The following is a 24,566-nucleotide window of genomic DNA, read 5'->3' as shown; positions in this document are numbered from 1 at the left end:
TCATACTAGAATTAAGAATATAACTGCAATAACCATTATAACCAGTGTTTTCACATTAAGCATGTTAAACTTAAGATGAAACTGATTCTGAATATTATTAATCTTTTCTGTTGAACTAAACAGTGTCTTATTGCCTTCTTTTTTTAAAACTGATAATCTGCTTTCAGTTTCACGTCAATCAAGCCAATTTCTTCTTCATAAACAATATGTTAGAGTTGCTGCTTTTTCTAGCTTCAGGCAGCTATCTGCCCCATTTTTCGTGAAATTAAAACTTTATCTATTATCTATCTACTATTTATTTGACATCAATAGGATGCAAATATGTGAATTTGTTTATAAAGCCGTCCATAGGATTAAAAGCTTGCCTAAATTTATCTGGAAATTATTATCTTATTACAACCTGCATCAGTCAATTTATGGACTGCATTTATATAGTGCTTTTCAAGTCTTAACGACCACTCAAAGGGCTTCACACTACAGGCATCATTCACCCCATTAACACACACATTCATACACTGGTGGCCGAGGATTCCATACCATCTGCTCATCAGATAAACATTAAAGCACATTCACACACCGATGGCGCAGCATCGGGAGCAACTTGGGGTTCAGTAGCTTGCCCAAGGACACTTCGACATGTAGACTGCAGGGGCTAGATAGATGACCGCTCTACCTCCTGAGCCACAGCCACCCACAAGCACTAGGACCCATATTGTAGAACAACAGTGCCCATGTCAGTCCCTGTCATTGTTTAAACAGCTAAAAACACCTTCTTAGATATTCTTAGAACTGACATATACAGTAAGTAAGGTTTAGTCTTAGTTCTTTTCTTGTAGTTCTTAGTTTTTTGTAATATTATCTAGGTTCATATTACTTTTCTTATCTGTGCGCCCTTTTGTCACAGGATAATGACTCACTGTTTTGAAACTAAGTAGTTGAATTCAAATTTGAAGTTATCAGTTAAGGTTAATTTTAGGGCTGTCAATTGAGTAAAATATTTAATCGTGATTAATCACAAGTTTATCTGTTCCAAATGTACTTTAACAGGGATATTTTTAAGTGTTTAATGCACTTATCAACATGCGAGTGGACATATATGCTTGCTTTATGCAAATGTTAATTATAAAGCAACAATACAAAACAATGACAAATACTAGAATATTCTCCAGAATAACCTCAAAGGTACTGTATGCTCAAAAAATATGCTAAAATCATAATGTGGCAAACTCCCATCAAGTGCATCAAGCAACAACAGATGGGCATATTGATCTAAATGTAACATTACCTGGTAATACTAACACAATGTAGAGTCCCACTTTACACTTGTATAGGGGTGGAGGTGCTTGGCCAGCAATTGGTTTTTGAGACTCAACGTACGGTGGTAACTCAATTCACATCGACAGTATATGCAAATAACTTTAGTCTTGTTGAGAGAACCATCTGGAAGGGCTTTGAAACTGAACTTGCAATTCAAAAGATCATTTTCTTTATTAATTTCTGCTCTAAGAGGTTTGTTTCTGCTAGCCATCCACAACGTTCTGCTGCATCGCTTCCTGGTTTCCCAAACTACTGAGCGGCCAGAGCCCCAAATCACAGAGCGCTCGTGGGTTAATCGCGTGTCAAAATAATTTATGCCGCTTAAATGAATTTGTGTTAACTCGTTATTATCACTTTTATCATTATTTTTTATGTGCTAATAAATAAATCAAATCAATCAAAACAGCCAGTAGCATATGAGTGTATTGTTACCAGAGTGGTATGGGCGCATTATATGATATCATCTCCCCTCTTTCTGTCTCTTTTGTTGTGTTAGCGGGGTATCAGCAGAAGCTGTGGTATTTTAGTACTCACATTTGTATCAGAAATTAAAAGTGATATTAAGACATCTCTACAACATTTAACAGATAACCATGTATATGTAGATTTCACTTCCTCTAAAGTAGTTGATAATTTAGTATCAGGCTTCTTGAGGAAGTTGTCCAAATCAACTGAACAACAAATTGTTTGGCGTTTTCTTTTTTCTTACCACGGTATTGCAGTGGAATCATATTTTTGATATATCATTTTTAGTATTGTAGTAGTGGTTCCAAAGTCAAACATCTGCCATTGTAGCAACACTACACTTTATAGTGTATGAACAAGAAGACCACAGAGTGGTTGAACGAGGGGGAAATTTAAAAAGCAAGCAGACGTAATGAGGAGAAAGTGATATAGTAGGTTATAGTGGGGGATATGGAAAGATAAAACAGGAAAAGAAAAATCAGACCCAAAAAAAGAAAAATATTCCGTGGCATCAGAGCCCTGCATGCGTAGTAGCTCTAATGAATCTGCTCATTAGTATGACTCTCATGACAGATCGCCCCATTAATAATCTATGGCAGTGATGGCGGCCATGACAGAGAGGGAGGGCCACAGGGATGTTGCCTAGAGAGGGGAGCCCTGTCACTTGCAAGTGCCTTAAGAGCCCCGTAAGTCCCTCAGCACTGGATGCACACATCCATGATAACGATAATTAAATAATCATCAGGAAAGATGTTTGACTCAAGTCTGGGATAAGCTATTATGAGCACGTGAATGTTGATTGTGGTTCCAATTTACCTTGTTGGCAATATTTAGAAAAATGCAATGTTTAGGACACTTTGTGTTTGCATGAACCCATATGTGGGCACCTTATTAACCATGGCCCCTGACAGCTATATGAGGGCCCAGGAGCTGTGGCCAATTATTGAAAACACTAAACAATACACGCTTGAGACACAGAATAACAGTGGGAAATAATACATCATCATATCTACTCTACTCTTTATAAATTATACATCTCTATGTTGACAACTGTTCACAGCGGGCATGTATTTATTTATGTGTATATAGCCAATCTACATACTTTTTCCACAAAGTAATTTGTGTGATTAATTTCATACCATGAAAATATTTGTGTTGCACAGCATGGGAAATCTGTCAGTGTGGCAAGAATTAGTGTTTTTTCTAATCACCAGTGGTATAACAAAAACACTTTTTGTGGTGTGATCTTAACTGTGTAGTGTAATTGATTGTTTAACATTTTTCCATGGAAGCTCACTGGAGTACTGCATGCCTCTGATTTAGCCAGAAATGGCAACAGAAATATTTGTCTAAGATATTAAATCCGGGACTGCAGCGACTGCTAAGTCCTTTTCATTCTGCTTCTTTTGGCTTTTTAACCAATTACTTTGCTCTGTGTGTGTCATGTCAAATGCAGCATGTTTAGAATTATAATTATATCACGATTATATACAGTACATAACGTGCAATAGCCCTGCTATGAATACATTTTGATAATTAATAAATAAATGAATAAAGAATATGTATGCTCATAATACTTGTGTTGTTAGGGTTGTTATACTGCGGCAGAGATGTTGATTTAACTTTGTGTGATTTGTGTGAAAAAGGGAGATCATTAAAAAATGAATCTATCACCTATTAATATTGACAAATTGATTAGAACAAATTATAATGCACTCCTACAACCATGGTCCTGTAACACTAGGCTCCCTGCACTCAACACTTCCCCTACCAAAGTCAAGCAGGGCTTTGAATTATTTACTTAAGTTCTCCAGAGAAGGTGGCAAGGGGCGCCGTTGTCTGCTGTTGAATTCTCTACACACACCAGCAGACTCTCACGGACACTTTACCAAATATCCGCAGAGATCTACTTTTCACTCTGGAAGCAATGAAGTAATTCACTTGGCCTCTAGCTGAGACATGTTATAAAAGGGCATATGGGTGGTTTAGTCGATTTGTGTTTACATGTATTCCAAAGCAAACACAAGTACTTTTACAGTAAGATTTCAAAAGGATGCATTGCAGCATGCGAAAACCCAACACAAATATAAGAGTGAGAGGAATTATAGTAAAAATTAAAATTCCTGCTAGGAATTAAAAGTATAATCGTACGTGTACAACATCAGTTAGATGTAGGGAGAAATAACTTCTAGAAACCGAGAGAAAAGGATGTGTTATATGAACACAGCCATCACAGTAGTTGAATCAATACAAATGGTCATGGAACAACAGTCAAAAGTGACACCAGCAAAGTGTTATAATATAACCATGAAATGTAAAGCAGTGGATCCACAGTCTGCAGTAGAGATCCACTAAGGGTTCAATTGCTCTCCATCTGTCCAAATCTTCACGTATGATTGATTCAGATATTTGGTGCAACAGCCAGAGTAGCAAACAAAGCAGAAATCAGTGAAGATGATCCACTGATGAACAAACTGTTCAGGTAACATAATTGTCTATCAATACTAAAAACAACCCTCTACTTTTCTACCAGCTCCGACGACTGCCAAATATCCAACCAAGCAACCAGCCAATCACCAAACCAATCAATCGTACAGCAAGTAAAACAGCTAATAAAGCAACCTTTTCCGTTCTTACCTTGGCAATCTGGACACACCAATTGAGCAACAGCTGGGATCCGATGTTGTCCTTGTGCTCGTGGACATAGTCGAGCAGGCACCCATGAGGCATCAGTTGTGTGACCAGCTGGATGGTGGGACTCAGGCAGACGCCCAGCAGGCGAACCAGGTGGGGGTGCTCCATGCTCGCCATGATCAGGGCCTCCTGAATGAGAAAGATATACACTCAGGCATGTGGGGAAAAGGGTTGGGCGTAGAGGTTGACCGGTCTGAAATAATGTGTCAACCGATTCAGTATTGTTCACTTTAGGCAGCAGCCAACTGTTTTATCAAAACAGAAAATACATCACTGTGGTCACATGTTATTATTGTGATGTTAGATAGTGCTGTGTAAATGTTTTACTTTGAAATTCTATTCCAAACCTAGGCACCACTGTGCTACTCATTATTTGGATAAAGAAGTACATGGACCCTTAAGATCCTGTTACACAACACCCTTAGGCTTCTTTCTTGATGACTTGTCAATAACTAACTAGAATGTGTTTCTGTTTGCATATTTAGAACAAGAAAATGGATCTATGTGCAGAGAAGTACCATATAGATAATGTGTTATAATGTGCCCAAACAGACAGTCTTCCAGTTAGTGTCAGAAGACAAATGCCAGAACAAAAGTTCAAAGACTTAACCCACTGGCAGAGAATGTATCGTGTTTACAAGTGTAGACTGAACTGTCAAAGACCATATGATCCCTTATTCTGTTTAAGGCTGAAGTTTATCTTGAAGCAAGCAGCAAGGTTCCACAGAAACAGTAGACCATTCATAACTTCGACATCAAAGTGACTCACTACATCACAAGACTGTCAGCACGCTTTGTAGTAGACAAAACATGTGGCTAATACACCTACTGTAGGTGACATTGATGTAAATCATTTGTCACTGTCCTTTAATACAACATGCAGTACAAGTTGTGTCTTTCCAGTGGGTTGCTAAGAGAATATGCTACTGTATAGAAAATATGTACATAGAAGAAGCTGCTCCAGTACATTATTTATAGAGCTTTGAACTTGCCTGAAGTTTCATCACCTTTATGTGCGGCATTTTTAGAACAAGAGCAAACATTATATTAGTTTGCAATATTACATATGATTGTAGCATCATACAAACATGCAGCTTATTCAAATGATACAGAAACACTACCAAAGACAAATGTAAACCTTTATCTATTCTGTTAAAGTATGCAACTACCCAAAAAGCACTGTGACTACAGGGGTTATGGGTTAATGTGACGATTCATCATGAGATGGATAGCTGTGCAGCAAGAATAGACAACGTATGTGGCAATGGTTGTGTGTGCGTTGGAGAGAGACAGACATACAGTGTGTAGAGGTCCACTGAACACTGACAGAGAGATACTACCACAATACGGTCTAGGATTTACAGTATATGGCTCATGTATCACAACGCTTGCATAATCAGATCCCTGCTCATGTGCTGGCAGTATATTCGGAACAGTAAGGATGATGGACACGATCCCTTTCAACTAAATCTGGACCACTCTAGGGTTACCCTATTAACGTAGTGTTTCCTGAGATGTTTTAACTCTTGCGGATGATGAGAGGATCACGTTATATAGATTAAAATCTCTGAGCTCAGGTCTATGAATGGATAACCCCAATAACATCCTATGGTACATTTTCAGAGTTTCACACATTAAAATACAATAGCCTGTTAGTTTTGCAGACTCAAATCTACAATAAAGGTAGGTAAATAAAAAACATTCAAATTCTTGACTTGTTGACTACAAAACTGACTGCTTTTTATTTATACTTAAAGCTGTGGTAGGCAGTTTCTTTTTGGCGTCATTGGGCAATTACCGTATTTTCAAAATAATATTTCAGCAATTGTCAAATGTTCTGAGAGAAAACTAGACTTCTCTTTTAGAAAATATAGCCCGTGATCGGAGACTTTGGCCAGTCACAGGTCATTTCAGAAGGAGAGAACATTCCTATTGGCTGTTCTGCAAATGCAGATGCGTGTGCACGTCCCTTATTTTTTTAAATTCTACCTCCTTCTATCTCCATTTAGTTTGATTTGCCTGAATCCGTATCAGCATACGTATGGCGGAAATAATAATTATGGAAATAATTCCATAGTAAATGGAATTATGTTAATTTATTAAACATGTATCAAGTACGGAGTATGTCTGTGCTGTTTGTGTGTGGGTATATAGGAGTATGGATTAGTACTGTTAAGGCATAAACATCCAGTGAGAAAAAGTAGATATTAAACAAAACACAAAAGGCCTTTGCTTGTGTTGGAGTTTTTTTGTACACTGCCTTCTGAAAGTTTTCACTCCCCACTGGTCATTTCTCATTTTCCTGTTGAACTAAATTACAACCAAATTTAAACATAATACAACATGATTTTTCATTCTCGTGCAAGTAATACGCTTTATTAAATTTAAAATGAAATAAAATGTTTTACATGTCTTCAGAGTTATATTAAAACTAAAAACCTGAAAATTGCTGTACGGCAAAAAGCACTCACCCTACTTGCTCTAACCAACCTACATTGGAGATATGTAATTCATTTTCTTGAGTAATATCATTACATTTGTTAAATAGGTAGATCCTTGTTCTCTTGAAATCCATCTTTATTCAATACACATAACAAACTTTGAGGTTATTTTCAAATGATTGTGTATGTTGTATTAGTAGAATAAAACAATCTCAAGGATATTAATGTACCTTTTTTATGCAAAGCATTGTGTAACTTTGTTTCGAAAGGTGCTTTACACATACTGTCTATTATCATAGTTTATATATATGCTGTACGCATTTATTGTACTCAAGTGATGTTTGATAATCATATAGAATAATTACTGAGCAAAAACATTAATGAAAAGAACAGGAGATACTCTTATTCATACACAAGGGAAACAACATCACTGAATGCAATTTCCAAGGACAGACCATAAGGGTTTATCCTGCTTCAGTAAAAAAACAAGCCTTGAGGAGGATTTTGGCTTTCAAAAGGAATTGCATACTAGCATGCCCTGTTTGCCTGTAGCCACTACTAGGATTACATACACATACTGTACATGCATGGCAACATTGCTGGGTAGTGACACCCTGCACCCTTGTTAGGCACTGAAAGCAGGGAGGCGGTATTGGCATTTTGTTGCTGTTTAAAAGGAGAAGCTTCACTCCTGTAATGGCTCCACAGGTAGTGGGTGAAACAAACACACACACACACACACACACACACACACACACACACACACAGACTAAAGGACAATCAATCCTTGGTGACATTCTTCAAACAGTCAGTGGCAAGTGAGCGTGCCCGGCAGCTAGAAGGTCACCAGTCAGAATTCCCAGTCCGGGTGAGAAAATATGGATGGGTAAAGTAAATGAATGGTACTCTCCTTTCCCTCTGTAACTACCACTAATGCTCCCCGGAGCAGACGTTAAGCCCCCAGCTGCTAATCCGTCAATAGAGGAATACTGTGGAACAGGGTGAATATGAAGTGAGGTATCACGAGAAAATACTGGGAGAAAAAGTAACGTGCTCTGTATGTGTGTTTGAATCTTGACATTTGTATTATTAGATTAAGTTTGGCTTATCTCTCTCCAATAATTGGGGGAAAAAGATTATTGGGGGAAAAAAAATAATTTGTGATTTTTCCTCTTTTCCTCACAACTGTAATCAAGTCCAGCATGCAATGTAAATAAGCATCCTTAGCTATGCATGCACATTTTTACACAACCCATCTGAGTGAGTGTTGAAGCGGGGGGCTGGGGGAGATTAGCTGGCTTTGTGTCATGGTACGCACACACACACACACACACACACACACACACACACACACACACACACACACACACACACACACACACACAGACATGCATTCATCAAATTGTTTCTTTCTTTTGCTAGAACATGAATATGCAACATTTAGAGTTTTACATCTCTATCCCTCTATATATAGTAAAGCCCCATATCACACTCTTTTGTCTCCCTATATGTTCTTTCATTGCTGATATCTGCTTCTTTGACTGTCAGACAAGCCCTCAAAGTGCATAAAGCATTAAATTAAACACACGCAGGATATTCATCAAAGTAGTCCTGATAAAAATAGAATTGCTAACACAAAACTCTCCCTCTTAGACCGTCAAACGAAGTGCAAAACATGAGTGCAATTGGGTCGCTTTAAATGTGTGTGTGCCTGCGTCTGCATGTGTCCGTGTGTTGATGGAGGTTATTTCATGTGCATTGCATCATCATAGGGTGATAATTTAGATTTTTTTCTCTCCACTTTTCCATTTGAAATGAGCCGAGCTGTGAATGTTTTATAAATGGGGCCTTGTGCACTGGGCTGAGAGCCTGTGGCCTGGTGTGTATGTGGGTGTATGTTAGGGTCCAAGGGGCCACTGATGGTTTCTATTCTGGTGTCTATGGGGTTTAAACTTAGTTCTTAATAGCTTCATATCACCAACAGAGCTGACATAAGTAAGTAAGAAAGTAAGTAAGTAAGTGGTTTTAATCTTCTGGTGACTGTTTTTAAGATGGTCATATCCCAACACTTAACTATGTGTCACTGTAGCAACACATACCTATCAGGGATAGGAATATGTTGTATCTGCTGGACTGACCTAACCAAACACAGCTTGAAATGCTTTAATAAAACTAAATATAACTAAAGCTGATGGAGAACTAGAAGAAACTGTTATTTATTGTTTCTGTTTTACTTTCAAGTTTTCAAAATACTCACATCCATGAACTCCACGTTAGCCTTGGGACCCGTGGCCTCATTTAGGATTTTAATGGCTACAGGAATCTTCACCGTTTCACCTTCTGGGACCCAAATACCCTAAAGAAACACACACACAAACAGATGATGAGTCGTTACACTGAATGCAAAGTTACAAAATACTACTTACCAACATCAAAAGAAAGATGTCAGAAATTTGAACAGGAGTAATTTCAATTAATACATGGAGGAATTTTCACCTTGAATTCTGCTTTGTCAGCGTTCTTAATAACCATCTTCCATATTCTCACTGGCAGAGTATGCGAATGTTCTGTATGCTGTATAATTGATTTTGTCCTTCAAAATGACTTGGGAAAAACTATTTAATCATTTTAAAGGATCTAATTTCAGGTGGGATTAAAGTGATTCAGCAGCTGCCAAAGTGGTCAAAGCATTTAAGGGAGAGAAAACAAGAGCCTCTCAACTTGAACCAAATGTTCCAACTGTGTCCAAACTTTGTTATGCCCTGATGTGACTACATATCCCCAATGACAGGAGGTCCTGATCATCCCAGACCATCAGCTCTAATTTCAATGTGATGCCTTCTTTTGAAACTCAATCTTTCTACTTGCACTTACTTGTGTAGATGAATATTATTCAGCAGAATTAATTGCTGTTTTTTTCTTAAATTAACTGCATTCAGGATATGTTATGTCCTTTACCAGTTAAAGCTATCCTGTGAAGTTATCATATAACAGTTAGATTCAGTGTTTCTCACCTAAATCCATTTTGTGCATTCCAAAATGCATTTTATTACTAACGAAATACCCATTCCTCAAAACAATTGCAAAGCAGAATTTTGATAATATTCTGAAACCTGAATCATTTACATCAGCTCGCAGCTTTCTACCCCCACATTTGAAGTTACTGCCTCCAACTCTGAAATAGTGTGAAACCAAGGGACATCATAGTGCCCTGCTTTTATGTACCAAACCTGGTCAATCTCTGAGGTAAATGGAAGCTTAGGTTTAGTTAAATAACTCTCCTCTGCATCTTGTTTCACCTGTTCTTTGTCTTCCTGCTGGCTTGCATGCAGCACACCTGCGTGCTTGGGTGCCTACATGTGCGTCATTGTGCATATGCTAGTAACAGGGTTCCTACACATTTTCCATTTCAAAATTCGATACTTTTCCATACTTATATTTCCAGACTATGTGGATGTCACTGTGCAAATAAGAACTTAATTATTTAAATAAATTATTTGAAAATCCAACTCATATCCAAAATCCAAGTTATATTGAGACATTAGGTGAGGTGAGCCGCAAAACAAAACACTCAATCAGAATGCTAACCCTCAGCACGAGCCATGGCCTCTGAGTTGTGCCTGAAAAAATTAGATCATGCAATCCAGCTGCTGAAGTTAGGTTATCCTGCTGACTGCCTGGGAGGATCTCAGCATCAACCAACTGTTCCTCAACCCTGAGAGGATTCAGAGGAGGGGATTTAGGTGCATCTCTGATGCCTCCTGGCCACCAGGGAAAACTGTCTGGGTCCTAGTGCTCACCTACGAGACCCTGAACGGACAATATATTCTTACATGCCTACGAGTTGCCAGGAGATTCCCCAGGGAAATGCAAGATGTTGCTTTGAAAAAGGACATCTGCGCTCCTTGTCACATACCTCTGACCCAGACACGTGCTACAGTATAATGTCAATGGATGGATCTACAAAATGACCAATGATGATTTCAGTGAGTAAGTCTTTTCTTTCTAATTTCAGCTGTGTCTTTCTTTACCTCTTCCCACCCATCATCACACTGCTGGTGACCTCAGCTACCTCTTATTTCACTGTAAGCCCAGGGGTCTCAGTGTCTGCTATTACTTATTCTTTTCATCCCCTGCCTCCAGCCTTCCATCTCATTTCCTGTCATTAATGATCCTGCAATTCATCTCTCTTGTCATCCTCTTTTTTAAGATCTCACATCATGATCTCAACATTCATTTATTTGCAGTGTTGTGCAAGTTCACACTTCACACGAGCTAGTTCGAAGTTCAGTTCACACAGATTAAAATATTTCATCATTTTGAATTTTAAACTCAGTTCACAGTCCCAAAAATGAACCTAGTAGAGGTTAAAACACAATGTGTGTGTGTTCACATTCATTAGTTGCAAAACGGATACCTTAAGACCTTAAGAAAAACATGAGCATGTTCAAGCATGTTCATGCACAACACTGTTCATTTGTCCAAGCAACAAGTGAAACGCATGCAAACAGTTACTATTATTTTTGTGTGTATTTTACCTTATAAACAGTACCAAAGGCCCCAGAGCCGAGGATCTTGACCCTTTTGAGTTCTGTCTCTTTCAGGATGCGAAGCTGGGCTTGGTTGGGTGCTGTTCCACTGGGTGTTAAAGGTTCCACCAGCTAAAAACACATCCAGTAACACAGAAGTCATTCAATCATTTTGTACTGTAACCCAAGCATGTATAACACAAGCTCCCTGCAATGAGATGAATACATTTTTTTTTCACAGCCCCCCTCCTTTTGACCAACAAGTCATGGTTCATCATGGGAAAATACTACGAAATGGTTGAAATAACTGATATTGCATATTTAATAACCCCTTTTCAGGAGATGGTGCCACCTAACGTGCCTCTAATCGGTAAAAAAGTTTTAGTTTTATTTTTACTATTGCTAATATTCAATACTTACAAGACTGTTCTTTGAATTGATGACAAAAAAGGCTGTTTCTAAAAACTGTGACCTAATTTCCAGAAGGTAATACTGTAAAACTCAGCTCTTATCATAAAAACAATTACCATGGAGTTACTCGAAATTGAAGTTTTTCTAAAAATAATTTCTTAAAATAGTACAATTTGTACGCAATATTTACTCTATCTAATCAAAGTTGTAAATGCTTTGAAACCTGTTAATCTTATCATGCATTCTGCGGCAAAATACCCAAAAAGTAATTGCTCAGTACTTCATGTGACAGTAAGGTTACAATGACATTTTTCCAACACTTCCAAACCCTGGAGTGCCATTACCATTTCAATATCACAAGTGAGAGATTTAATATGTGAACAGAAGAGGGGGATGGAGATAGGTGGACCAAGAGCGGCAGATAGAGGTGGGGGAGGTGGATAATTGCGGAGCCTGAAAAGGAGTTGACACTTTTGTTGTCTCATTACTCCTCAAGTGGAGGAATGAACAGATTTAACAGCAAGAGAGGAAGAAAAATTACATGAGGGGAGGGAGGGAGGGAGGATGTGGAGTGGGAGAGAAACTGTGGCAGAAACACCAACAAGACAGCGATGGAGAAGCAAGCGGCTGAATTAGTCAGAGGGAGCAAAAGCATAAGAGAGGGAGCGATATAAGGAGAATTAGAAAAAGAGTGGAAGATTAGAGAGGGAGGGCGGGCAGAGAGAGGAAAACAGAGCGCAAGTGTAAATCAGCCTGGCTGTGGTCGGCAGCTTCTGTGCCTCTGGCTCATGGTTACCATTTGATTAAAAACAAAAGCCATTCTTCATTTAAATGGAATAACAAATCAGCTTTTGCAGGCTGGAACACACAAAAACACATGCACACATAAGACAATACAGATGTCTTAAAAATGACCCATCCACACACACACACACACACACACACACACACACACACACACACACACACACACACACACACACACACACACACACACACACACACACACACACACACACACACACTGCTGCATGCTAGTCCACTGTGCATAGAGCTGTCCAGCATTAGTGTTGCTGTATTATTGTTGCGGCTGCAACACATTGGAGCTGTCCACCTTCTCCCTCTACAAGGTGGTGCTGAAACCAACTGTGTGTAGTCACACACTACAACTATTTACTTGCTATGTTAATTGTACCACTTTACTGGCAACAGAAGGATAACAAAACATCAATGCATTAATAGCATAAATTAATCATGATGGATTGTGAAAAGTGATTTAGATGGTTTAGGCATCGTAGAATTGGTTAAAAGTGATAGAAGATAGAAGTAATTCTTTACATACACTACAGCATTATTGTGTGGGTTTAAAAGTGCAATACCACTGCAGTATTTCTGCCAAGATCCACGGATCTCTCTGTAAAAGGGTAGTTTCTTAATGTTTTGTTATTAAATACTTCCTTTTGAATTAAAATGCACCAGTTTTGGAAACTAACATTTAACATTGTTTGCAGCAATTTTGACTTTTGCATTAAGAAAGACAGCTTAAGAAAGGCTTCTTCCTTGTGCTGTTTTTAACATAGTCTATATTAGCTTTATAATGTGATGTAAAAGGTGCCTGCCATAGGTGAGGGAAGTGTAAGTATGATGATAAGCCATATCAGTGCTATTTTGTCATTATAGGAGAAGATAGAAGATCGGCGAAGAAACTTCACTGATAGGCCTACTCATGTGCTCTGAAGAGAGAAAAAGAAAGCGGCAAAATCAGACCTTATTCTCACTATGGACACACAAGTGCATTAGATGATGTGCTCTTTTTGTTCTAACGCAAAGGAAGTGCTTTCTCCTCTTCTAATGGTATGGTCCCTTACTTCATCTGAACAGAAGTGTCCTCTCAAGTAAAAGTCAACACCTGAGGCTCTGAATTTCTGACACTTTCTCCACATCCGCAGTATGAAAACCCTGGAGACGTGAAGTGTCATTCTCTTTTCTCTCTCGTTCTCTTATTTTTTACAGTATGTGCAATGAATGCACACCCACTCCCACTGCTACACACACACACACACACACACACACACACACACACACACACGCGCCCTGCTCACCTCTGTCTCCAGGAAGCGACGAAGGGCTCTCTTCTTCTTAATGTTTTTCCGGCGCACAGACACAGCTACGCTCAGCACCATGATCACCACCAAGAAGAGGCCGCCGATCACCCCTGCTGCGATCAGAGGGGTTCTAAAGTGGAGGGGGAGAAGAAGGAGAGAAATGAGTAGATGAATGAAGACAGAAGAGCATTCAGGCAATGAGAAAGCATGAAACATTATCTCCGGGAGGAGAGAGATGATGACTGCCATGTGAAACCCGTTCACCTTCAGTTTTTGTCTGCTTTTTCCACTAAGCTTCATCTGATAACAAATATCCCTCCATGCCCTCTCATTAAAATCGAGGCAGAGATCGAAAACATGGAAATAACCATCAAAGTGAATTCTCAGCACCACAGTGACGCTGTCATTTGAAATAAAGCCTCTCAATAATTTTCCTGATAAGCTCCCCAAACTGTTGCTGCAGAAATGAGCGGAAGGAGTAGCTTTCCGGTATACCCCCCTCCCCCCCTTTTTTTTTTTTTTTTTGGGGGGGGGGGTATGCCCCATAAAATGTTATTGTATGTCAGTATTGATAACTAACAGTAAAAAGCTGTAAAAAAATAAGCTTTTCATTAGTTTGAGGTCATTTAGATACATACACCATTACATAGTTTGTAAAAATATTGATCATCAAAATCAAAATACACTTCTTTGCTTTCTTGCAGAGCTTTAGATGAGAAGATCAATACCACTCTCATATCTGTCCACTACATATGAAGCTAGAGCCAGCATGGGGTAACCAGTTCAACAGCCCACCTAAAGCTTACAAAGTATCTCTTTTGTTTCATCTGAATATACACAGAAATGTAAAATCATCCAGTTCATGGCGACAACAAGAGACTTCAGGAAGTCACTACACTTGGTCAAGACATTTTTGTACCAGTTGAACAAACATGATATGTAGTGGTAAATAGTCAGGTTTAGAGGTAGTGCTGCTGCTAGGCAAGTGTAAGCGTCTTCTGGTTGTAGCTTCATATTTAACAAATATAACCGAAAAAATAAATAATTATACAACGTTTCTTGCACTCTTCAATAATAACTTATTAGTCAACAACAAAGGTTGTCGCATATTGCAATCCACACGCTTCATATACAGTACATGTCTTTCCAATAGACTGGACTAACTGGTCCCCTGAGTGATCAGGTGAAACCCATGTATAATATAATGTACTCAAGACATACAGTTCTAAAGGTCACCGAGCAAGCCAGCCTTTCACATGGTTAGCGATGCATTAGACCACATTAAATGCAATGTTTCTCCACCATTACAACCATTCAAATCTAAAACTGCATGCATGCACAAGGAGCCAATCAGGGAACACAGTGATATCAGACAACAGGCTGATGTTATCATTTTTGAATTGTGAAATGGGAACGATGCTTCTAAATGGGAACATGTTAGATGAGGTATTACTAATATCCGACTAAATATTACATGAGTAAGTGACAGGAAGTGATTAATCCAGCCTAATCAGATATACACACAACCTCTACACAAGATGCCAGGTGGAACGATGGCCTTTGAAGGCTTAGTGTAATCATGTATTTCTGATAAGCCACTTTTAGTCCTGCTCAAAAACCAATACCTCAAACCGTTAAGAGATTTACAAGATTTGTGACACCTCAGAGCAAGCAGCTAAGCCTGGGGTTAGCTGGGCGTCTACTGCTGTATCCTAGCCACAGCTATCAGAGACCTGATAAGGGCTGATCTGTTCACCAGGTCAGCTGATAGCTACATTTCCCCATCTGATGAAGTCCCCCTTCATCCTGTTGGCAGTGTCCCAAATAGGAAAAGGTTAGATTCGGAGCAGATCTCTAGAAGGAGTGAATGTTTTCTTTGAAATTATAGGTATCTTCTTCAGCATCTATTGGCCTCAGTAAAAGGTGCAGGACTGAATATGGATCAGTAAATACTTCCTTAAAGGTTATTAGTTTGTCTGTCTATGTATCTAACTGTATGGCTCTTTCTTCTGACGCTTCCTGCTCTGCTGCTAAATGGTCTACATGTGTTTACATTTTCCCAGTCTGATGGTCTGAGTTTTAAGTCACACATTGTCTTTCACCATTGCATGTCCTGTCCTGCATGACTCTGTTTGTTTTTTTGACAGCAGTGTTGTGCTAAATACCCACCAGTTGGTTTTGTACTCAATCAGCCGTTTTTTTTTGGTTTTTCATCTCCCAAACGCCACCCAACAATTCTCAACGCCACTCGATGCCAAACTGTTTCTCATATGAAATCTTGAATCCATTTTCTGTTAACTGCGGCATTTTGTCCCCCCCCCCTTCCTAATAGCCTCAGAACAAAAGCTAAAGTGTTATCAATTTATCAAGAACCAGGCAAATTGCTTGTGCACATACACACACAAACACAAGAATGCATTCCCAGAGAGGCATTAAGGACACTCACAGGGATTTTGGGCCTTAGAGCTAGCCATTAATCACAGACGTTGCTTACTGTGCTTACTGTGATTTCTGTGTGTGTGTGTGTGTGTGTGTGTGTGTGTGTGTGTGTGTGTGTGTGTGTGTGTGTGTGTGTGTGTGTGTACTGCTGTGTAGGGGTGTTTCCATGAAAGGCAATACACATATTTTTTGTACCTGTCCATCCAGCCAATACAGTCTTGCAGTCTTGGTCCAATGCACCTATAAATAAACAAATATAAGACAAGTAAACAAACAACATTCATAGTTTGCCATATATCTGAGAATGATGAGACAGTGTAGGGAGTTGAGCAGCTGAACCCACAACAGTATATTCAATTTTCACATATGCCCTCAGTGGCCTTTGTTTGCTTGATAATGAAACCCCTGTAATGCGCAGTAGACTTTAGCATACCTCTGAGAGGTCACTCATGCTGACTTAAATTACATTTTTTTATACAGGCTTACTGCATTATCTCAGCCTTTACACATTAGGGATATAATAATAGATAGTACAATTCACATTTTTGCATCATTTAATATGTACTAGGAAACACAATTTCCAGTTACACTTTAGAGAAAAATACTACACTTCTTTTGTTAGGAGTGATGCACAGGATGTTTTTCTGTGGTAAATGGTTTATAGCTGACTGTACAGTAACTTACAGTGACACTGATAGAAAAAGTGAATCTGTCCTGAAAAGCGTATGCATTGCAACAGTAAATCTGAATGCATTCTAACTGAATGAAACTGCAGTACTTTGTTTCTGTCAATATTTTGATTTGTCAAAGTATGGACTAGTGTGCTGGTCATATTCCTGACTACAAGCTAAGCCAGATAAGACAGAATCTATTGATTTCTCTTATCTGTCCACTACACCCCTTTATTGCTGTCTGTTAAAACATACAATGTCTGTGTGTGTGTGTGTGTGTGTGTGTGTGTGTGTGTGTGTGTGTGTGTGTGTGTGTGTGTGTGTAGCATTTATGAGTCCCAACTGTATCCTGGAGGTTCATTTTCAGTGTGTCCACGTGGGTGACAGATTACAGTTATATTGGCTTCTGATGCAAAGCAAAGATTTCTGCTGGAAATGTTACCAGTCCCCCTGTGTTGATGTTTTAAATCTCCCATGTGTACTGTTGCACTAGTGGTGTCTGACAGTCTTACTACTCGCTCCAAAATTTGGAAGCTCTCCTTTTCAATGTTTAGAAGTAAGGGATAGTGGTTTCATCGCTGACTATTTCCTTCTTTGTCTCTCCCTTTTCCTCCCCCGGCTTTTTTTTTTTTTTTTTTGAGAGGCAGATCTGCTTATGAAGCTATACCTGTGACAAAGTGTCAGCCTGGTGTTTTTTCATTTACGACTACATTGCTATGCTCGAGCGAGCTGGAGGCTGTCACTCAGAAGAGGAGAAATAACACACAAGGAAGTGACATAAACTCCCTGTGGAGTTACAAAATGATGTCTTACCAACCTTCGTTGAATATTACATTGAGCGATCAGTGGCTAGTGAGCAGTGGACAGTGGCAAGGTACTTTACTGACTCTACTCGCTTTCATTACTCCTATCTTCTCTCTCATTTCTTGCTTTGCCTCTCTATTCATCTCTCTTATCTTGCAAGATGTTGGATTATAGTTTTACGTTTGCAGGACGTGGATAGTGAAATGAAATATATTTCTGATTATGCTCTTACAGTATAAACAACTATATACATGAAAGCCAAATGCAATTACGAATGAGGAGATTCAGTAAGAATATTCTGTTAGTACTCAGTCACTCCAGAAAGTGGGACAGGGACAATGGAGTGTCCTTGTGAAACAGTTGGTGCTGGAAGCTGGTTGATGTAGTGACAACTTGCAGGGCTAGTTAGAGAGCTACAGTGGCTGGTGAGCTCAGCAGTAACATGGTAGTGCTATACTATGGCCAACCAAGCAATACGTTAACAGTTTATTCAACAGACACATTTGTACCATCAACTTCTGCCTCATGACTGACTGTAAACCATGCCTCTTTTGTGGAGCAGTTAGGACTCAAGCAGAGCTGGGTTTTATAAAATGGTATGGTGTAATACAGCTACTAATGTGTTTTATACATTTTGGACTCTCCAGCTCTCTGTTTCATATGTCAGCAGTGTCAATTGCTCAGTGGTGTGAACTTGCATGTCAGAGTTGTCAAAGTTAAACAAAGTAAGCAGAAGCTCCTGGCAGATTGTGGCAATGCTATTGATTTTGGTGTGAAATTTCGCTGATTTAAAAGCTGGAGCGACCAGGTCTTAGGGTTTGGGTCAGGAAATGTAGGTTTAAAACAGGATTGGGGTTAGGGTAAGGGCTATGTGTTATGTAATGAATTATTAAGTTATTAAGTAATTACTATTAAAATACTTATTAAGTATTATGCTAGTGCTGATAGCACACACACACACACACACACACACACACACACACACACACACACCAACAGTTCAGTAAAGCAACACGAACTCCGACATGTTACTGTACATTGAGCAACATTTATTGTTTGTCTGTTTGTTAATTGTACTCTTTTACTGTTATTTTTCTTATTGATTTATTGTGTTGGGACGTGTTATTTTAACATTAACCGGCCAATGGGACTAAACATGTAATGTAAATTAGACACTGGCTATAATCTTATATAGTTACATAAATGTTCATTAATATGCACTGTCCCTATTTTAAATAAATAAATCTCAAATCTTCACACTGAAGTTACTGATTAAAATCATGTTTGTTATATATTATCTGTCTCCCACTCTGCAAATGGATTTTCCTAATGATTAGTCATCATCCTCTAAAACCATCTAGGATGACACACGGTGGACATGTTCCATGTATTTTGGTTTTATCTGACTGATTACTGTTTGGTTTCAATCATATTTTATAGATTGAGGGAACCCCCTTTTGATGTATAAAGGAATGACAGAAATGTCTTACTTTTGTGGACTAATGACCATTGAACCCAACACCTCTGACCAGTCCTTGTCCTGACTGTACTTACCCCTGGGTGCAGTTGGCATGGCAGGGGTGGCATTCATTGTTGGCTTCGGCGTACTTGAAGATGAAGCTGTTGGCACCCTGCAGGCCATCGGGACACTTTTCAACACAATTAGGGCCGTCCTTAAAATGCAGGCATTTCACACAATGCTCTGGGCCCTAGGGGAAGTGAGAAGAAAAAGCATTGTTTTTCAGATGTGCAATTTTGAAAACATACAGTAGTTCTTAACATAATGTTTATAGTAGGCATACATATAACCATTAGTGGGTTGCTAAGTTGCCATTTAAGTGACAATTTTAACTGACAACTCTTATTTACTATTAATATTATGAAGATGATGACTAGTAGCACGCTCTATTTGATTTTAAGCTTTGCATTTCAGCACAATTCCAGCACTACTAATAAAGGAAGGTTTGGATTAAAAAAAACACAAGGTGGGGGGCGCTGTTGAGCAATGGAGGAGTGAGACGTGTTTCACATAGCTCCGGTAACTTTTCTTCTATTAATACACTAAACTGCTGTATATCCGCCTAAGAGTGCTTTGGTGTGACATAAGAAGACACAAGCAAGTGGGAAATCAAACCTAAAAGGAGAGAACGATGTCAAAAAAGGGAAAATCCAAAAAGAACGACCAACAAGAATTAGGCCTTGATCAACCCTCGGACTCAACTGAGATGGTGGAGCCCGACTACCTGAGTGAGGAGGCGGACCCACCAAACCGGGCTGTACTGGCCGCTATTGCAGCGCTGCGAAATGAAATTACCCAGATTAAAGACGACATATGCGCCACTATCGATGTCCGTATACAGACGGTGTACACCGTGCTGAGAGGTGAGTTGGCTACAACTAAAGAAGAATTGCAGACTTCCATTACGGCCCTGGAGAAAACCGCGGCCTCGCATGCTAACACTATTGGAGAGATAGAGAAATCCCCCTCATACCAGTCGGACGATGTCACTGTACTTCAACGTCAAGTCGCCCGCCTGAGCTCTGAAGTAGAAAAACTAACTGAGAAATGCGAAGACCTAGAAGGACGCTCGAGGAGACACAACATCCGGGTCATCGGAGTCCCTGAGGGGACCGAGGGACCCAGGCCGAGAGACTTTATCGCCGGGTTGCTGCAAGAGGTGCTATCCCTGGATGAGAAGCCTCTCATTGATAGAGCGCACCGGACCCTCCGAAGACGACCCGAACCTCATGAGCCACCCAGACCCTTTGTACTGAGGCTACACTACTTCCACACGCTTGAGGACATCCTACGCAAGGCTACAGCGGCGAAACAGCTCTACCACGGTGGTAAAAGGATCCAAATATTTTCGGACTACCCGCCTGCCGTGGCTAAAAAGAGGGCATTATTCAACCGCACCAGGGAGCTGCTACGGGGCAGACCGGGGGTCAGATACGGCCTCCTCTATCCTGCCAGGCTCCTGGTAACCCATAACGGCACACAGACCTCGTTCATAGATGCCAAAAAAGCGGAGGAATATGCCGAACGCCTCTCCGCATCCGGCTCGACTGAAATGAGACAGGAGGACGCTTAAACTGATGCAATCACTGCTGATGCGGAGAATCAAGATATTCAGAGAGGTGGTTATGTACTGGTGCTTACTAGTTAGCTTTTATGGCTAGCGCAACACTAGCTGTCACCTATCCACGTGAGTTGCACACTCATACACACACACAGCTGGTGCCTCACCATTTGACTGTAAAACCGCCATTCTCATTAAAAGAATGATTGGAAAATGTTATGTCCTGCCTCATACAGATTGAGGTTTGCACTGTTACTGTTTCTTTTTCTGATATCTTATTAGGAGCCCTGACAATTGCTAGTTCTTTAAAGTGTGGAAATGGCTCACTGTTATTGAAAGATATCCAATGTGTTATTACCTCCCTTAATTCGTAATGATTACTGTTACAGATGTTTCTGATGTCAGTTCTAAGGTTGGAGCTACAACTCAGTTAACCCTTTGGTCATACATGTTTAAACTATTTCTCCTTTTTTTTTTTTTTTTGCTTTTTTTGTTTTGTTATACAGACAATGCGAATCCCCACCCTGGGGAAATTTTTTTTACAGTTTTCCTTCTTAGCTATAGGCCCATGGATACTATATTACTATGGCACTCTAACTAATCATACTCTCTTCTCTTCACTAAACTATCTAAAAAATTTGTATAAGTTACCAAGCTATGGGATCACAGATAGGAGTTAGCATCAGGCCACCAGAAGGTGCGAGGAAGTAACTTAAGTTACTGGTTTATTTGTACTTACTTCCTTAAGAAGACTCGCGCCACATTCACTTTGAATTGGCTAGAGTAGTTTTGTTTTCATTTGTTACTATGGGGACTGGGCTGACCTTGATAACGGTTGTGGGGCGGACTGGGGTAGAGGGGAGGGGAGGGACAGGAAGACCACTCACTCAAATGCTACACATTGACAGCTTTACTGCTACGGATACTGTACTGATCACAGATTCCTGATGTATGATAGTTTAAACAATGACAGCAGAGGGATGAAGGGTCTCACATTTTCCAGCTGGAATGTACGCGGAGTAAACAACCCAGTCAAGAGAAGTAAAGTTCTGACCCACTTAAAGTCACTGACCTCAGACATTATGTTTCTACAGGAAACTCACTTGAAGAGTGGCTCGCATGGCAGGTTAAAAGCTAAATGGATAGGGGAAGTTTACCACTCAAACTTTTCATCCAAAGCAAGAGGTACAGCCATTGTATTGAGAAAAGGTGTGCCCTTTTTACAGAAAAAGACAATCACTGACAAAGAGGGCCGCTATATTATAGTAATTGGTGAAATCCACAACATTTCCCTTACCCTAGTAAATATATATGCTCCCAACATAGATAACCCCATATTCTTTCAGAAGGTTTTTTCACTGATACCAGACATCTCACAAACACACTTGATAATAGGGGGCGACTTTAATACTGTCCTTGACACATATCTTGATAGGTCCTCCACGAAGAGACTCCCAAGAAATGCCTCTAGTGAATTTTTAAATACGTTCATTAATAACACAAATGTACTGGATATATGGAGAGCGATGAACCCTTCAGGTAGGGACTATTCCTTTTATTCACCTGTACACAACTCCTACAGTAGGATAGACTACTTCCTGGTGGACGCCAAACTCATACCATCCACACTGAATGCTAAATATCACAGCATTGTGATTTCAGATCACAGCCCACTCACCTTTTCGTTGTGTTTAGATCATGTAGATAAGCCATACGCCTCTTGGAAACTGAACTCGCACCTACTCACTGAAAATAAATTTTGCGAATACTTAAAAGACCAGATTTCTTTATACTTTGAAATAAATGACAACCCTGATACCTCTCCCTCCATCCTCTGGGAAGCATTCAAGGCTTACATAAGAGGCTGTATCATTTCGTTTGAAGCTTCTAGGCGAAAAGTAAAGACCAAATTAAAAGAATTAGGAGATCAAATTAAATTACTTGACATAGAAAATGCACACTCCCCTTCTATTATATTGCACAGGAAAATAGCAACACTTAAATATGAATATAACAAAATTATCTCTGCAAAACTAAGTAAAGCATTTCTCTACTAGGCAAAAATATTTTGAATTTGGTGACAAACCACACAAACTACTAGCTAGACAACTCAGAAAAATGGAAAACGACAGAACAATACACAAGATAAAAGCTCACAATAATACAATACTTACAAAGCCTAAAGATATCAATGACAGGTTTCTTGAATTTTATACTGATTTATATACCTCAAAGACCACTTCAGATTCTGTAACTATTAATACATTTTTAGACAAATGTGAGCTTCCCAGACTGAACAAGGAAGATTGTGATTCTTTGAATTCTGACCTCACAATTGCAGAGGTTCGGAGCGCCATTGCCTCCCTAAAGAGTAATAAGGCACCCGGTCCTGATGGACTTCCAGGGGAATTATACAAAACATTCAGTGAAAACCTATCCCCTTACCTGTTGAAATTGTATGAACATGCCCAGATACAGGGTAATTTACCCCCCACCCTAACTGAGGCTGTGATCACATTAATTCACAAAAAAGGGAAGGACTCACAGGAAGTAGGCGCTTATCGTCCTATCTCCCTCCTCAATGTCGATGGAAAATTATTTGCCAAGATACTGGCTAACAGGCTGAATCCTCTATTGGGAAAACTAGTTCATATGGACCAGACAGGTTTCATACCGAACAGGAGTGCTACTTTCAATATTAGACGTCTTTTCAATATTATATATACAAAGAGAGGTCCACCTACTGATCTTGTCATACTTGCACTTGACGCCGAGAAGGCATTTGACCAGATTGAGTGGTGCTACTTATTTGAAGTTCTTAATAGGTTCAATTTCGGAAATAAATTCCTGTCACTAATTAAACTCATTTATAATAATCCCACGGCTCAAATCCTAACAAACCGGACAATATCCTCCTCGTTTAGATTATATAGAGGGACACGGCAGGGGTGTCCACTATCCCCTTTAATTTTTGCGCTGGCTATCGAGCCTCTAGCCCAATGTATCAGAATAGAACCCCAGATTTATGGTTACTCCACCAAAGACACAAATAATAAGATATCATTATACGCAGATGACATCCTTTTATATATAACGCAGCCTCAAATTACTATTCCAAATCTTCTGGACAAAATCAACCTGTTTGGGACCTTTTCGGGTTATCGGATCAATTGGACTAAAAGCGTTTTAATGCCGGTCCATATGAGTGACTTAGCACACCTAGGTCACTTTCCATTCACAGTCTCTCCAGAGAAATTTACCTATTTGGGGATAGAAGTGACAAAGCAGTACTCCTCTCTATTCCAGGCAAACTTCCCCCCTCTAATAGAGCGATTACAGACTAGAATATCATTCTCCGACACGCTCCCAATTTCTTTAATTGGGAGAATTAATGCTATAAAGATGATTTTCCTCCCGCAATTGTTGTACCTATTTCAAAACATCCCAATGTTTCTAAAAAAATCCTTTTTTAAACAACTAGACTCTTTAAAAGTTCCTTTTCTGTGGGGGCACAAGGTTCACAGAATAGGCAAAAAACATCTCTGTAGGCCAAAATCGAAGGGGGGATTGACACTCCCAGACTTTTTGCTATATTACTGGGCCTCAGCGA

General features: G+C 39.5%; 1 protein-coding gene across 2 annotated transcripts in view; it reads right to left on the bottom strand.

The window, feature by feature from the left end:
• LOC116050203 (receptor tyrosine-protein kinase erbB-4-like) overlaps positions 1-24,566 on the bottom strand; it is a 406,202-nt gene that overhangs the window by 63,977 nt on the left and 317,659 nt on the right. The window contains exons 15-20 of one of the 2 annotated variants that reach the window (XM_031300194.2): positions 19,431-19,585; positions 16,597-16,641; positions 13,960-14,092; positions 11,456-11,578; positions 9,175-9,273; positions 4,420-4,605 (exon numbers count right to left, since the gene is read on the bottom strand). In XM_031300194.2, the coding sequence (XP_031156054.1) occupies positions 4,420-4,605; positions 9,175-9,273; positions 11,456-11,578; positions 13,960-14,092; positions 16,597-16,641; positions 19,431-19,585 (741 nt within the window). The remainder of the gene's footprint in view (positions 1-4,419; positions 4,606-9,174; positions 9,274-11,455; positions 11,579-13,959; positions 14,093-16,596; positions 16,642-19,430; positions 19,586-24,566) is intronic. The other variant, XM_031300196.2, reaches the window with a different exon arrangement.

This window comes from Sander lucioperca, chromosome 8, assembly GCF_008315115.2.
Source record: "Sander lucioperca isolate FBNREF2018 chromosome 8, SLUC_FBN_1.2, whole genome shotgun sequence".
Taxonomy (NCBI): Eukaryota; Metazoa; Chordata; class Actinopteri; order Perciformes; family Percidae; genus Sander; species Sander lucioperca.
This window is presented reverse-complemented; position numbering and strand designations above follow the sequence as displayed.